This window comes from Lutra lutra, chromosome 1 (genome assembly GCF_902655055.1).
Source record: "Lutra lutra chromosome 1, mLutLut1.2, whole genome shotgun sequence".
NCBI lineage: Eukaryota > Metazoa > Chordata > Mammalia > Carnivora > Mustelidae > Lutra > Lutra lutra.
The window spans coordinates 83,810,075-83,826,000 of NC_062278.1; the positions used below are offsets into that span (position 1 = coordinate 83,810,075).

The 15,926-nt window shown below is 39.4% G+C and overlaps 1 protein-coding gene across 8 annotated transcripts in view; it reads right to left on the bottom strand.

The window, feature by feature from the left end:
• Positions 1-15,926, bottom strand: part of VEPH1 (ventricular zone expressed PH domain containing 1) — a 254,978-nt gene that overhangs the window by 235,813 nt on the left and 3,239 nt on the right. For 6 of the 8 annotated variants that reach the window (XR_007127157.1, XM_047728863.1, XM_047728862.1 and 3 more), the window contains exons 1-2: positions 14,684-14,840; positions 10,632-10,926 (exon numbers count right to left, since the gene is read on the bottom strand). Coding sequence is in view for 7 of the 8 variants with exons in the window: in XM_047728863.1 (XP_047584819.1) it covers positions 10,632-10,829 (198 nt within the window). In the remaining variant the exon portion in view is untranslated. Of the gene's footprint in view, positions 1-10,631; positions 10,927-14,683; positions 14,841-15,926 lie in introns of those variants that run through there. The other 2 variants (XM_047728859.1, XM_047728860.1) reach the window with 1 other exon arrangement.

The window sequence follows — 15,926 nt, forward strand, 5'->3', positions numbered from 1 at the left end:
TCAATGTTCAAAGTTAAGGGCAAAACAAGGAGCTTTTTGAAAAAGACAAACATTGAGAGGGTTTATCACTAATAGATCTTCGCTGAAAGGACATTTAATATGTATACTTCAGAAAGTGGAAACTTGGATGCAGAAGAAAAAAGAGGAAGACAACAGGGTGAGGGGAGAATTGTGAGGGGAAAAATGGGGAAATACTAGGTGCTTGAAACAAACAATGGGTCAATTTTTTTTAAACATCAGCAATTTTAAAGAATAGTTTCAAGGGTATTAAGGTGAAATAAAAAGTCCTGCTTAACACAATGTATGAGAGGGGCAAGAGAGTATTCCAAGGTCCTGACGGTAATAGAAGAGAGCTATTGAATAACTTTAGACATCATTGTAACCCATCAAATGTAAGACGGTGTCAATTGTGAGATCTTCCATTATGAAGAAAGAGAGAAGACTGCCAATTAAGTTGTTGGTTATATCAGGTCTTAAAGAGAATTCCATGCAAGACATAAATTGATGGTACTGGCTAGCCTCTTATTTCTCAGAAATTTCTTTCATGCCTTCCAAGAGAATTGTCTGTTTCTCCTGCTTTCAGTTGCATTACTTATTACGATATAATAGACAATATTTTACAAATATCTCAGCAACCAAAAAAAGTACATCCTTTTTGGGTTCCATAAAGCTTTCAGTTATTATTTTGTGAGAAAATGTGGAATTCCTATCATTCCTACAATGATGAATATTTTTGTTCACTAATGTAAAATTTATACTCTAGTGCTTTTTCCATGCCTTCCTGCATACTCAAGAAGTGTTTTTTTCAGTACCACATTATAATCTAGAAGCTTTGGAAGCATTTTAAGTGGACACTTAACCCAAAGCTAGTAGTTAACAATAATGTACTTAATTCAGTTGGAATGTTAACAATATGAAAAGCGATGGAAAATTTATGCACATGTAGGCAATGGCAACTTTATTATGCTAAATACCTGACCAACAGGAATGGTAAGATTGTAATCAGCTATAAAATATATACTTGTTTCAGAGTTATAAATAGGTGAAAACTGTCTGTCTTGGAATTGACAATATATGGCTACTATGTTTGTTAAAATTTTAAAGGTAACTACTAAAAAAATAGAAATAGAATATAACTTTCAAGCCAACAGGGCCAACAGAGGTATAAAATGCAAAGATAAAATTTCACCCAGTTGAAAAAAATGCAGAGAAGATGAAGAGAAATTTAGAAAATTAGGAAATGTAACCCTAAATAAAATGGAGAAATATATCCAAGTATATAATTTATCATAATGAATATAAATTGACTAAATTTACTAATAAAAGACAATTTTTCAATTTGGATTATTTAAAAAATATATTGACATGGTGTTTACAAATTATATTTAAGTTATAAGGATGTGAGAATGCAAAAAGGAAAAAGAAAAAGAGGAAATAGGTAACTATTTCAAAGAAAATAGGCAAAACTTAACAGAATAATGTTGCACAATGTGTATGTACTGAAAAAAGGAAAAGTTCTCCAAGGAATAAATAACTCTTCCAAACTTATTAATACAAAAGTACATACACACACACACACACACACACACACACACACACACACATTCACGAATACTACTCAGCCATAAAGAAGAATGAGATATTGGGCGCCTGGGTGGCTCAGTTGGTTGAGCAACTGCCTTCGACTCAGGTCATGATCCCGGACTTCCAGGATCGAGTCCCGCATCTGGCTCCCAGCTCCTTGGGAAGCCTGCTTCTCCCTCTGACCTTCTCCTCTCTCATGCTCTCTCTCACTCATTCTCCCTCAAATAAATAAATAAAATCTTTAAAAAAAAAAAAAAGAAGAATGAGATATTGCCATTTGAGACAACGTAGATAGACTAAGTGAAATAAGCCAGAGAAAGACAAATACCATATGATTTCACTCATGTAGAAGTTAAGAAACTAAATGAATGAACACAAACAAACAAAAAAACACTGTTAAGTACTGAGAACTGGAGGTTGCCAGAGAGGAGCTGGGTGGGAAGATGGGTAAAACAAGAGGATTTAAGAGGTAAAAAACTTTCAGTTATAAAATAAGTGTCATAGAGATGAAAAGTGCAACATAGGGAATATAGCTACAATATTGTAAAAACTTCATATGGCGACAGATGGTAACTTTACTTACTGTGGGGAACATGGAGTAATGTATAAAATGATTAAATCAACAGGTTGTGCACTGAACCTAATATAACATTGTATGTTAATTATACTTCAATTTTTAAAAAAGCTCCCAAATTTATAAAGCAATCTTGACAAAATTACAAGGAGAAATCGACAAATCCAAAATTATAGTAGGAAATTTTTAAATACCTCTCTTAAGCATTTGGCTGTCTAAACAAACACAAATTTATTGAGGAAATAGAGAACTTAGACAATACAATCAAAAAAGAGTTCTTTCATCAACTTACTTAACACCTCCTACCCACTAATTCAAGAATACACATTCCTCTCAGGCACAAATATAACATCTAAAGAGTCAGGAGAGTGTAGTGGCTAAGAGTTTTCTGAATCCAAATTCTCTGGGCTTGATTCTTAGCTTGATTATTCACTAGCTGTATAGTCTTGGACAAGTTAAATTATTAACCTCTCTGTGCTTCAGTTTCCTTATGTATGAAATGGAGGGAATATTAGCACACTTATCTCGGAAGTTTATTGGAAGGGCTAAATATATTAACATGTGGTAAGCTCTTGGGAAAATTCCTGGAACATTGTTAGTTACACAGATTAGCCATCAACTGTGCTACAAAACAAGTCTTGACCAGGCCTAAACAAGTGGTATCCTGCCATTCATGTTGTCCAACTACAAAGCAGCTAAATTTCAACTTAACAACAAAAAGATTACAAAAATTCTTCTGGAAATTAAAGCACAAACTTCTAAGTCCCTGATGAATCAAAAAGGAAGTCACAATCAAAATAAGAATTTAGAATTCATAATGAAAATACTATATCTCAAAACTTATGGTACTCAGCAAGAAATTGAGGGTCTCAAATGCTTATATCGGAAAATAAGAAAGTAAAACAAACAACAATAAACAATAAGCTAATCATATACCTGAGGGAATTAGAAAAAGAACAGTAGAAAACAACCAGAAAAAGATCAAAGAGGAAACAAGTGAACATTTAAAAAGGAGTCAATGAGATAGAAGACCCTATACAGATGATTAATAAATTAAAAGTTTTTTAAAAAGACAAAGCTCTGACTATATTGATGAAAGAATCAGTGAAAAGAACATTTATAGATACAGCAGCACAAACCAAAAAAAAAAAAAAAAAAAGAAGAAGAAAAAAGTTTTATGCCAATAAATTTGAAACCTGGGATAAAATATATAGTTTCCTAGAAAAGATACTTTACCAAAAGTGACTAAAGCAACCCCTCCCAATTTTCTTCAAAGAAATGAATTTAGTGAATTTTAAAATGAATTTTAGGGGCGCCTGGGTGGCTCAGTGGTTAAAGCCTCTGCCTTCGGCTCAGGTCATGATCTCAGGGTCCTGGGATCGAGTCCCGTATCGGGCTCTCTGCTCAGCAGGGAGCCTGCCTCCTCCTCCTCTCTCTCTCTGCCTGCCTCTCTGCCTACTCGTGATCTGTCTGTCAAATAAATAAAAAATAAATAAATAAATAAAATAAAATGAATTTTAAAAAACTGACCAGCACCACCACTCCCCCAAACCCCCCACCCCAAAAAACTGCATGTTGTCAAGAGGGTTTTATAGTTTTCTGTGAAATTAAGGAATAGATTGTCACAATCTTACAAAGTCATAAATAACAGAAATGTGGAAACTTTTCCCACATCATTTTATGACCAAGTACATATAACTTGATACCAAAGTCAAGGAAAAACAGTGGAAGAAAGGACAATTATAGGCCAATCTCATGGCTCCAAAGCTTCTTTAAAAACATTAAACCAAATAAGGAAATGTACTAAAATTAATGTCAAATTTCACTTTATCCCAGAATGTTATAATGGCTTTGTATTTTAAAAATCAATTATTATAATGCACCTCATTAATAAGATTAAAAGGGAAAATAGGATTACTTTAAAAGAGTAGAAAAAGCAGTTGATAAAATTAATCAATTCTTAGAAAAAGAGGAATAAAAGGGAACAGAGATTTCTTTGTCTATTTTTCTTATTCTTGTATCCCCACCATCTGTAGTATCTGGCAAATTGTAAGTGCCTAATAAGTGTTGCCGAATAGTGGGGAAAATTTATAGCAAGATATTAGTATTAATAAGAGAGTTGAATAAGTTTACTGGATTTATGATCATGATGCAAGTGTCATTTCTGTTTTAATCATCTGAAAAATAATTGGAAAATAATTTTTAAAGGATGTCATTTATAATCTCAGCTAAAAAAATCTAAAATACTTACATTTTTTAAAAAGGACTTAGGTGTTATACGCAACTGACAAATTATTGAACACTACATCTGAAACTAGTGATGTACTTACTGTATCTTGGCTAACGGAATTTAAATAAAATTTAAAAAGGGGGGAAAAAGGACTTACAAGACTTTTAAGATCTTTAGGGAAAAAATCATAAAACTTTATTTAAAGGTATTTAAGAAAATCTAAGTAAATATATATGTATACAGTATCCACAGATAAGAAGATAGTAACATAAAGATGTTAATTTTCTTCAAATAAATTCATAGCTATAACAAAATTCCTATCAAGATAGTCACAGAATCATTCATTAAAATTGGGAAGCTAATATTTTAAAGAAGTTTGGGGATATTTGTCCCACCAGATATCAGGACTTACTGCAGTAAAAGGCATAAGGCAAGCTACATTGGGAATAGGAGACCTGTAACATTCATACATGACAGGGTCTGTCCAAGAATATAGAAAAAATTCTTACGGATTAATAAGAAAAGTCTTTTTAAAAACCTCAATGGAAAAATGGAAAGAGAAAAAAAAATCATAAACAGGTACTTTACTGAAGAGGAAACCCAAATGACAAATAGCAAATAAACATGAAAAAATGATCTGTTGCCCTTCCCAATCATGAGGGGAATGCAAATTTAAATAACAATCAGATATGGTTCACTTAAATGAATAAAAACTTTAAAAATCTGATAACAGCAAGCATTGGTAAAGATATAAAGCCACTAGGAACCTCAAGCAGGGCTGATGGGAGTGTAAGTAGGTTACAACTGTAGAGAAGAACAATCTGGTGCCATATCAGAAACCTGGAAGTATATAAAACCGCCAAGCCAGTGGCTTCCCTCCTAGTTGTCGTCACTAGAAATACTAGCACATTTGCCAAAAACATTGATTGTAAGAATGTTCACTACAACACTGTTTAAACAGTAAATGTCCATCAAAGAAGAATGGATAATCAAAGTATGGTGTAGTCACTCAGTGGAACATTCCATTCCTCCAAAAAAAAATTAATTGGGACTACCTATACCATCATAAACCTCAGAAACATTATACTGAGCCTTATGATACCATTTATAGAAAGTTTAAAAACATAGAATACAATGCTACAAATGATGTTTAAATCATGCATGTGTAGCAAAGAAATAAAACGTTCATGGATAAATACCATAGTCAGGATATTGGTTACTTTGGGAGGAAAGGGAGGAGATTTAAAGCAGAGAGAAACATGCAAGTGATTGCAATTTCACCTAATTTTAAAAATTGGGCAATTTGTGTATGCCTAATATTTTTTGTTGGTTTAAAAAAAATTAAAGAGGGGCACCTGGGTGGCTCAGTGGGTTAAGCCTCTGCCTTTGGCTCAGGTCATGATCTCAGGGTCCTGGGATCAGGTCCCGCATCAGGCTCTTTGCTCAGCAAGGAGCCTGCTTTCCCCTCTCTCTCTGCCTGCCTCTCTGCCTACTTGTGATCTCTCTCTCTCTGTAAAATAAATAAATGAAATCTTTAAAAAAAAATTAAAGAGAACTAGAAGATGTATATAAGGTATATGGGTTTAGGCAAAGGGAACATGGTGGGAAAAGAGAAGTGGAAAGAGGATGAGTGGTTAGGGATGAAGTAGTCTGGGAGGAGAGCCAGGGTAGTAGAAGAAATGATCATGAGATGAAAGTAGTCCAGAAAGAATTTGAAATGAAAAGACAAAACTTAAAGGCACATTGAGGAATTTGGAGAGAATTTTAAGTGAGCAGTCACATTTTGAAAGCAAAACATAAGGACAAAGTATCCCCAGCAGTATTTTGGACAAACTAGTGGAAAAGAGGGCATGGAGCATAGAATGGAATCTAGGAAGGTTGAGTGATTGTGTGAATGACCTTAGGGAAAGGATTGAGGAGTTGCTTGCCAAATTTTCAGGTTCTACAAAGATGGGAATGAGAAGTAATATACTGGACAGAATCATAACTTTTAAAAGGTATGAATGTCCTAGAATGAGGGCCTGAGGGAAAGAATATTATTACACTGGTTTAAAATGTGTCACAGTACACCTACAATTTTTTTTTCAAGTTCTCTAATTACAAGTCTTGATTCAAGCTGAGGGTTCTGGTACATGGCAGGATAAATGAGGCCAATTGTGTAATGTTACTGTTGAAAAGAAATTTTAGAAACAGAGTATCTGACTATTATCAGCAATTGTTCCAAGCAGTTGGTTTCAGTACTTGGCCTTGACAAATTACAATAATAAATTAGGAAGATTCCAGGGGAAAGAAATCAAAATGTTGAGAATGTAGGCAGTACTTGGGAGCTTCAATGGGATGTTCTCCAAAAATAGGGAAACAAGATTGCCCTTTGAGAATTAAGTGAAAAAGAAAAAAAATGCACTTATGTGAGTAGGATTAACCCAACGTGCTATCTGTACATGAGTGACTACAGGTGAGTTAAATATAGGGTGATAGGACTGGACATGATCCTAACAGAGGAAGAGGAAACCTAATCAATGATAATATCCATTGTCTAGAGAAAGAATGGGTAATACACTTGGTGGGGATGGCATGGGAGCACACAAATTCTGACATGAATTATAATTTTCATTGTAAATCAGTAAATCAGCACTCTAATTTATACCTCTGAGTCTTACATTTGGAGCATGATTTGGATAGAATTTTTCATGTACTGACAAAATTCAGCTTCCAGATCAAAGCCTGGAAATGTGAGGTAGTATAACCTTTCTCCGCCATAGGCTCCTTCTTTGTCATGGAAAAACATAGGGACACTAGGACACTAAGGATGTGTGCTGAGAAGAGAGAAGCTAGAGGGGATCCCTTATACCTATCTTCATATGTTTAAAGTTCTTATAGGAACAGAGTTATGCTCTTGATTGTTGGGGCAATGAACAGACCAAAGAATAATGTATAGACAATACAAAGAGTAAGATTTCAGCTGGCCCAAAGGAGGAACACACTAACAATTTAAAATTCTGACAGTGGAACAACTGTCTCTTTGTAAGTTAGGATTGGTCATAAGCAACAGAAAAGTTTGGATAACAGTAACAAAGGACTATCTCTTTTGAGCACCATCATCATGACAAATCACCTTCACTGACTTTTTTCTGGAACTACCAGGAAATAAGATCTGATTGGCATAATGAGGTATCCCCACTTTTTCCCTCTCTGCTGTCCTGGCAAGGGCAAGGCAGAAAACTGACTGAAGGTTCCATTGAGGCTTCATGCAATGGCAAAAGGAAATCTATGAAAGGAAAAATAAGGAGCAGGAAAAAAATATTAGAAACTTACTATGTTCTCATCATAGCAAAGGTAGAAAGAGTGGTCACCTGCTTGTCAGGAATCCTAATGAAGGGATTTCTGGGCTGGAAAGAAGTTGGAAAAGATGATTTAGATCCCTTCTAGTTCTTTGTTTGTAAAGAGGAGTAGAGAAGTAGAATTGATTACTGAGATTTAAGCTATTAGGAAAGCCCTAATAAGGGGAAGATGGGATACAGATAACAAGGAAGTGAGCCATAGAGTGGACATGTTTGTTCAGTGGACTAATGGCTGGCATTGGTCATTGACTGTCATGGGCATTGAGGCATCATGGAAAGATTTTGGACAACGGGATACATGCAATAAAATCTTTTGGGGAAGTTTAATTGGGTAGCTATTAGTACACTGAACTAGAGAAAAGTAAAACCAAAGGCAAGAAGGTCAAATTTGTTTTGATGGCCTGATCCAGGGGGATAGTGAGCAGGAAGGGAAAAGAAGGAGCCAGTGAAAAGGCATTTCTCAGGTAGTGTCCATAGAAGAGAGAAAGGAGAGAGTGAGAGAAAAAGGTCAAGAGTGACTCCAGGTTGCAAATCTGGAGATCTAAGAAAGTGATAGTACAGCTGGAAGAAAGATGATATCTTCTAATTCAGATAGATTGTATTGAGATCATGGATATCAAGTCATAGGGGCTTGAGGTGAGGGAGAGATGCCAAGGCTGAAAACATAGATCTAGGATTCCATATTGTAGAAGTTGCCCTGGAGGAGGTCATATGAATAGATGATTCTCTAGGAGAACAGAGTATCATGCCAAAGGACAACTACGTATTTTTAGAAGGAAGTAATCACTATGAACTAGAATCACTAGAAGTCATTTCAGGAATAATGAAACTTGAACTGGCTTTGAAAGGAATGGAACAGGAGAAGGAATTCCACACTGAGACACACTTATAACTAGGATTGAGTAACAAAAAGAAAAAATGAACTGATCTGCACAATCCCTCTAAAAACAAATTCTTTTTATTCTGCCACCCATCTGCTCACGCCACTGTTATGGATAGAGAAATGGAAGTGAGACATGGTTGAAGTTAGCAGGTGAAGACCAAAGGAGAACCACTAGCTCTCCAGCCTTGCTGGTCTGGTAGGCTGCTGATCAGAGGGCTTAAAGGACAGAGAGTGCTCCTGGTGACAAGGGACCTGCCTGCCTTAATGGCTAAAAGTGGGGTTATACAACAGAACTCTCCTGTCCTAAAATTCTGAATTTGACATCTGTTAAAATAAGCAATTGATGAAGAAAACCAAAGAAATCACTGACAGTAGTGACCTCTAGTGGAAATAGTCTTCAGGGAATACATCTATATCTATATATACCTATATACAGATATCTATATCTATATTCTATATCTATCTATATCTATATCTATACAGATATCTATATCTATATCTATATTAGATAAGATGAAAATCAGTGGCATATTCAGCCAATTGGTTTCCACAGGACTGTGAAGGAAGGGGCTGCTGGAAACAGCACAGAAATCCTGCCCGGAAAGTGGAAATGTACCAGGAATACTTTGTGTTTTGAGTCAGACTAAGCTGATTAACGTTCTGGGAAAAAAAATAAATATGGACACATAACTGCTGTCAAAGAGGTTAGCTGAGAAACCAGTGTTTGGGCAATGACTTCATTGGCCACAGCGGGGACATCGTGTGTTCATAGCAGCCAATAAGTGAGCAGGCTGACAGTCTTGGGGAGGAAGCCACGCTGGTTGCTGGTAAGCCTTTCAAACATCTCTCCATTAAAACATGGAAGAAAAAAAAAAAAAACACATGGAAGAAAGCCGTGATCTGTGAAATGGGTACACATTTGGTAATTCAGTATTTTATGGCTAAAGTCCTGTCTCTTTCCTCTGCCCGGGTGCTGTTTGTGCCAAGTCTTAACAAACGTTACTGAGCTGTGAAGGTGCAAGAGATGCTTGGGAGAGTTGGCCTTTGAAATGGGACTAACCTCATGGAGGGTCCAAGCACAGTGAAGAAAGGCAACAGCAAACCACACGGGGCACTCCACATCCACCCCCTTTAGGAAGTGCTTTCAGAATATATAATCTTGACATTGAGGAGAAACAAAGGGATGGGAGGTTTGATGAGGATTTTAAATTTGTCTGATCACACTGCGGGCTAATGATGGGGGAGTTGAATTAAATGGGTGGGTATAGAAAAAGGAGTGAAATGAGAGTTGGTTTTTGTTTGTTTGTTTGTTTGTTTTGACAGAGAGAGAGATCATAGGTAGGCAGAGAGAGAGGAGGAAGCAGGCTCCCTACTGAGCAGAGAGCCTGATATGGGGCTCGATCCCAGGACCCTGGGATCATGACCTGAGCTGAAGGCAGAGGCCTTAACCCACTGAGCCACCCAGGCGCCCCTTGTTTTTGTTTTTTAATGGAGATTGTATAGAAATACACAGAATCAGTGTTATCAAGCCCTGGGCAACTGTCACTTCTGGCAACAGAGTGATCCTTGTCCTTGTCTCCTGTGTGGCAGGAGGTGTCATCCTGCCTTCTTTCATTATTCACCCTCCTCCGCATACCCTGCTTTGTTTACTGATGCGGTCATATAGCCTGGCCCATCTGCTTTTCCCAGGATTTGTTCCCACTCCTCTCCGTGTCATTTTGAGGATAGAAAAACAGCCCTTAGATAAGCCTTTTTGTGATAATTCCTCCTTGGTATGCAATTTCCCAAGTTCTCATCCCTGGGAGTGGGCAGTAGGCAGCCTTGCTGCCCCCATAAGTCAGTGACTACCCTGGTGTTATTTCTTAGATGTTAAACTAAACCACAGAGCTGGGTTAAAAGGAACCAATATCAAGTGATCTTTCCTCTTTCCCCATGCAAAAATTCTTTCCCCCAACATATACATACAATTATTTGGCTCTAAGTTACTTCGGTATCTAGTTTAAAAACTAGTTTACTTACCAAAGATGAGCTAATTACTTTAATTTGCTCCAAAGCTTCTGTCAGGCTATCTTCAATCTCGGAGTCATCTAAGGAGAAGAGGTCCCCAGCCCGTGAAAGATCTTTTTGTCCTAAAACCAGTCTGAACAGTTGATGCATGATGAGTAGTTTGATAATCAGTGGACTTTCTGCAGGCCCAGGGCCGTATGTTTCAGTCATCAGAGGTTAGTAAGACAAAAACATACAGTAGGAAATATACTTTGTAATCCTTGCAAGGTCATTTTTCTCCAGAATTTGAGGTCTTCTTTGACTCTCTCTGGAAAAGAAACAAATGATACAATGTAAGTATTAGTAGAATGGCCTGGCTCAGGATATGAACTTGGTGCCGAGCAGAGAGAGGGAAAAAAAGACATTTGGAAATGCACACAGAGTAACAGATCCTGACTTGATGACTTTCAAATGAGCTCTTCCTTTGTTTGTTTGTTTTTATCCTGAAAGGTCTTGCCAAAAATTATTAGGTTTCTCTAGAATTTACTATGAACCTTAAAAAGTTGCTTAGCCTTCACACTTACTTGTCTCCTTTCTATATGCTTCTCCTTCTCTCATGCCGTAAGGAAACAAGTAGACAAGCACTGATACGCTCAACACTTACCAGATTTCCCCCAAACAGATTCCCATGGAAACCAAACAGAAAAGGGCAATGAAAGGAAAGAGCGAACACAGAAAACATCTCTTAGAACCACTGCCTGAGTTTCTCTTTATTCCTGGACAGGGAAATCAGTGCTTGCCTTCTTGGCTGGGTTTCTTTCCTATACTGACAACAGAAGCTCCCCCCACCCTACATCCAGGAGGTGATCTCAATACTTGCCTTGTTCATATATACTCTCTAAATAAGTAGAAATGAAAGAAAGGATTCTGCCTGGGAGTATGAGGCTACAGATCTCTGCTGAATGTGAGTATGAATTTGAACTTGAACACCGAACTTGAAAGTGATAGCATTGTGGATGCAGGCTAAAGAGGGAAGGCATTGGGATAAGGCAATCTTCCCTCTATTCCCACAGTTGAAGTAATAAAGTCCCACTATATTTCTTAACTCGATTAACAGTCTATAGAGAGAAGGGCAATGGCACAAAGTAAATATCTGATTTTTCTCATCAGTTCTCCTCTGGGCCTAATAAAATCACAGACCATTCGCACGGGTAGAGACCTTAGCCATCGACTTTCCAAAGTCTCCATGGTAGTTACAGCGGTGCTGTTCTCCTGATTTCAGGCCAGTGGGCTTCCCTGTGGTTTACAATGAAGTAGAGTCATCTCATGTAACTTACAAATGCAGATACATGTTCCGAGAGTGAGAGCCGAGGGTGATTTATTTAATATAAGAATATAAGCAGTAGGCAATTCTGTCCAGCATTTCATTCGGAATGTGTTCCCCAGAATGAGTGTGAAAGGGAAAGGGGAGTCTGTTGCTCCCTTGGGTGATCTCAGACCCCCTCCCCGAGCTGTCACTGTGAAGACACCTCTGGGCACTGAAGGCAATGTTAAAGTTCAAAGGTACATATTCTCCATGCAATGTGGTCTCTAAACACAAGCCCAGTCCTTCACCGGGTGCTTGTTAGATAAGCTCTATCAGTGCAGTTTGTAGGCCACGGAAGGGCTGTCAAGGGCAATATTACTTACATGCAACTTTTGTGCTATCTACCAGCTCTAGAAAAATGATACCCAATACTTACATATGCTTGCCTTCGTGCCAGGCACTGTTCTGGGCGCTTTGCAAACATTAACATACTTAACCCTCATAATAACTATAGAAGGAAATTTCATCCCCATTTTAGTGGTGAGGAACCGAGGCATTAATAACTTGCCCTAGCCACACAGCTAGCAAACTGGAGACTTGGGATTTGGGCCCAGAGATTCCAGGGCTAGGCTCCTGGTTCATTACCACTATGACATGCTGATTTCACATAGGGCTTCATGCACGGCTACTGTTAGGAGTAAAGTCCTCAGAGCATTATTAACATTTGAAGATAAAGATATGGGTGGTGTCATAAAGCATGAAATGAATTTCTCTTCCCTCCGACACTGAGGGAAGGAGGGACTCTGCAACCTTGCCCATCTATACCCTGGGGTTTAGGCCAAGCATACACCAGGAAAGTCACAAGGAAGAGAAGCTTAGAGGAAGAGAAAATCAGGAGAGTTCGTTGGGGGTGGGGGTTCAGGGGAGAGTTTGGGGGGCTGGAGAGAGAGCAGAGTGAGAGTCCTACAAAGTAAGGATGTGGAAGGTGGAGTACGGTCTCTATAGGAAAAATTAGGACTGTATTTTCCTGAATTGTCCCCTGAACAAATTTCTCCCCCTACCTTCAGGGATTGGCAGTGACAGGGTCTCAGTGAAATAATATTCAGGAAAATAAGACATTGGATGACCAGCCAGCTTGTTGGTCAACATCTCAGTTCCTGAAGCAGAGACATCTGCCCCAGACATAGCATGGCTTGAATGGAGATGGAGCAGAAATACGTACGGGTCGAGAGGAGCACCCCAGGTTTTTCCTGGTCTCCTTCTTTGCTCTCCACACTTACAGTGACCCCTGGTACAGAGCCCAACATTCCGGCTGTTACCCTTGAGTATCCATCATGTACAAAACAGTATTGTTCAAAACACCACCGTCCATGAGAACTTTCACACATCTAAGGTGAGGTAGAGAGAGGTGAGACTTACACCAAACATTCTACAACACAAGGATGACCCAGAGGAAAGTCTCCTCTGTCCCATAAAAGGAAGTTTGGGGAATTACAAGGGAGAGAGTGATCTCTCCTGGGGAAGATGGTAACGAATGGCTTTGTGGAGGAAATGGTGTTCAGGCCAGACATTTTCAGACAGGTTTCCTTCAATGCACACGTGCTGAGGATATACTAAGTCAGCTGCTTGTCTGCAGACTGAGGTTCGGTGCATGCTTTTCCCTTCCCTGAGCCTCAGTTTCTTTATCTGCAAAATGGGGCTAATGCATGCCTCGTCCATCTCACCAGGTCATTTTGAAGATCAAAGCTAGTAACACATAAAAGAGCCCTTTGTCAAATAATGACACCAACAGCTAATGTTCAGCAGGTGTTTACCATGTGGCAAGCACTACTATGAGTGCTTCCTGAGAAGTGAGTCACTTAATTCTCATGACAATTCCATGTGATGAGAAACGGATGCTCAGAGAGGAAAGCAACCAGCCCAGGAACACCCAGAGAGTAGTAAGCTGCAGAATCAGAACTGAAGGTAGTTGGTCTCCCAGAACGAAGCCCTATCAGCTGCATACATGACCACGTGTGATAATTATTGAGCTGCTTGCTTCTATCAGTCTTCATGTAAAGGGCACCCCACATGGTACATTATACCGCCCCTTCCTGGATAAGGATCAGCAAGGCATGTTATTTATTTTTCAGCAGCTCTGGTCAATGTTTTGCTCAGGTGTCTGGCTTCCCGGGCTGATCTCTCTGCAACAGTAGAGAAGGTCAGAGACAGATCAAGTTCCACCTCGTCCTCTGAGAAACTCCCTACCCTTATGAATGCCACAGTCCTGTGGCCTATATGCACATGTACAGATGCGCCCACCAAATCCACACAAGCATGCACGTGCGTGCACGTATGCACATGTGTGTGTACCGCCGGGGTTCTCCATGCACTCAGCTCTTTGCTAGAGACTTTCTCCTCCATTCTCCCATCAACTCGGCAGGTAGATATTATTACCAAAGAGGAAAAAGGACTGGCACACTGCATCCAAGGTTACACACAGAGCCAAGATTCACTTCCAAGTTGGTCAGCCTCCAATCTTATACTTTTGGAATTACAAAAACCGACATATAAAAGCCCTTCTTACTCCCAGCTTTTGCTCTCCTAGCTTCTCTTCCTAATCCTTAAGGGACCCTCACCTGAAGCCCACTTTCTTTACTTAGTATCTATTTTTTTCAGCAGGTATCTGTTGACAAGTCAGGTTTCTGCACGGAGACGCAGACACCACACACAAAAGTGATTATGAGTCCCATGTGACACATATCAGGGAGTCCCAGCTGTCCCCACAAACTGGATTTACCTGTGTGCTACTCTTCAAAGGCGGGCAGCTTGCTGTTACTCAGCTGGCTGTTTTGAGACTGGGTGGGAGATCCGAGCCACGGACTCCGAGCGCACGGCGAGTGGAATCCACTCAGCTCAGTGAACCCGAAGCTGCTCATTGCTGCGCTGGCTCTTGGTGCCGGGTGGAAGAATTCAAGGAATGCAGCCTACTGGCATCGCCAGAGCCTGTCAGGTGACAGGCGGCACCTCACCCAGTGGAGAGTTGCCTCTGAGAGAAAGGCTCTGTTTCCTGGGGTGAAACAGAAAGCCTGCCCCAGTCAAGTGAAGTTGTTTTTAACAGAACACAAAACCCCCTGTGTTCCTGAAAATCTATACTTTCCCTGGGAAGAATGGGGCTGGCGGGGGGTGGATAGAAAAAGCCACTCAGGAAACAGTTTCAACAGAAACTCTGGCAGGTGAACAGAATGGCTACTGGAGGCCATTTCTCAAAGCCTGGGGAAGAGAGGACTGCGGTTTCGTGAACGCCTCACTCCCTCCCAGGACTACACACCCAGAGTTTGGAACACCGAGCATTTGTCCTGTGAGTCACAACTCCAAAAGCTGTGGTCCCCTTGTTCTGCCTCCAGATTAATACTGTTGCAAATTTAAGGATGCAGGAAGTGGCTACTAAAATGAACAAATCACACTAAACCAAAAAGCATACCTTCTTTTTTTCCACTCCACTCGCTAGGAGATTTTTCCTAAAAATCCACTTGGATTGGCACTTTAAGTTAGATTCGTACGTTAAATATTGCTGTGACACTCAGAGAAAATGTTTATCTTGTTTAATCTTACTGATAATCTAGAGGAGAAAAAGATCCTGAAACTCTCAACACTTAAAGGTTTCAATGCTTAATGGTGCATTAAGAAAACATGTTCTTAGAGGCACCTGGGTAGTGCAGCTGGTTAATCATCGGATCCTTGGTTTCAGGTTAGGTCGCGATCTCAGGGTCATGATCCCTGCTCAGGGGGCTCGTGCTCAGCGTGGAGTCTGCTTGAGAGTCTCTCTGCCCCTCCTGCCTGCTCTCTCTCTTGCTCACTTGCTTTCTCTCTCAAATACATAAATCAAAGAAAATGTTTTTTCATTGTATTCCTCTTTATCTCTAATTTGTCCTTATAGAGGGTCTACCGCCCATCAAATCTCTTATCTGCCGGCAAAACATATGGGAAGCTGAGCTGCAGGCAGATTCATCTATGTAATCATGAGGATGGGACTCCCAGAA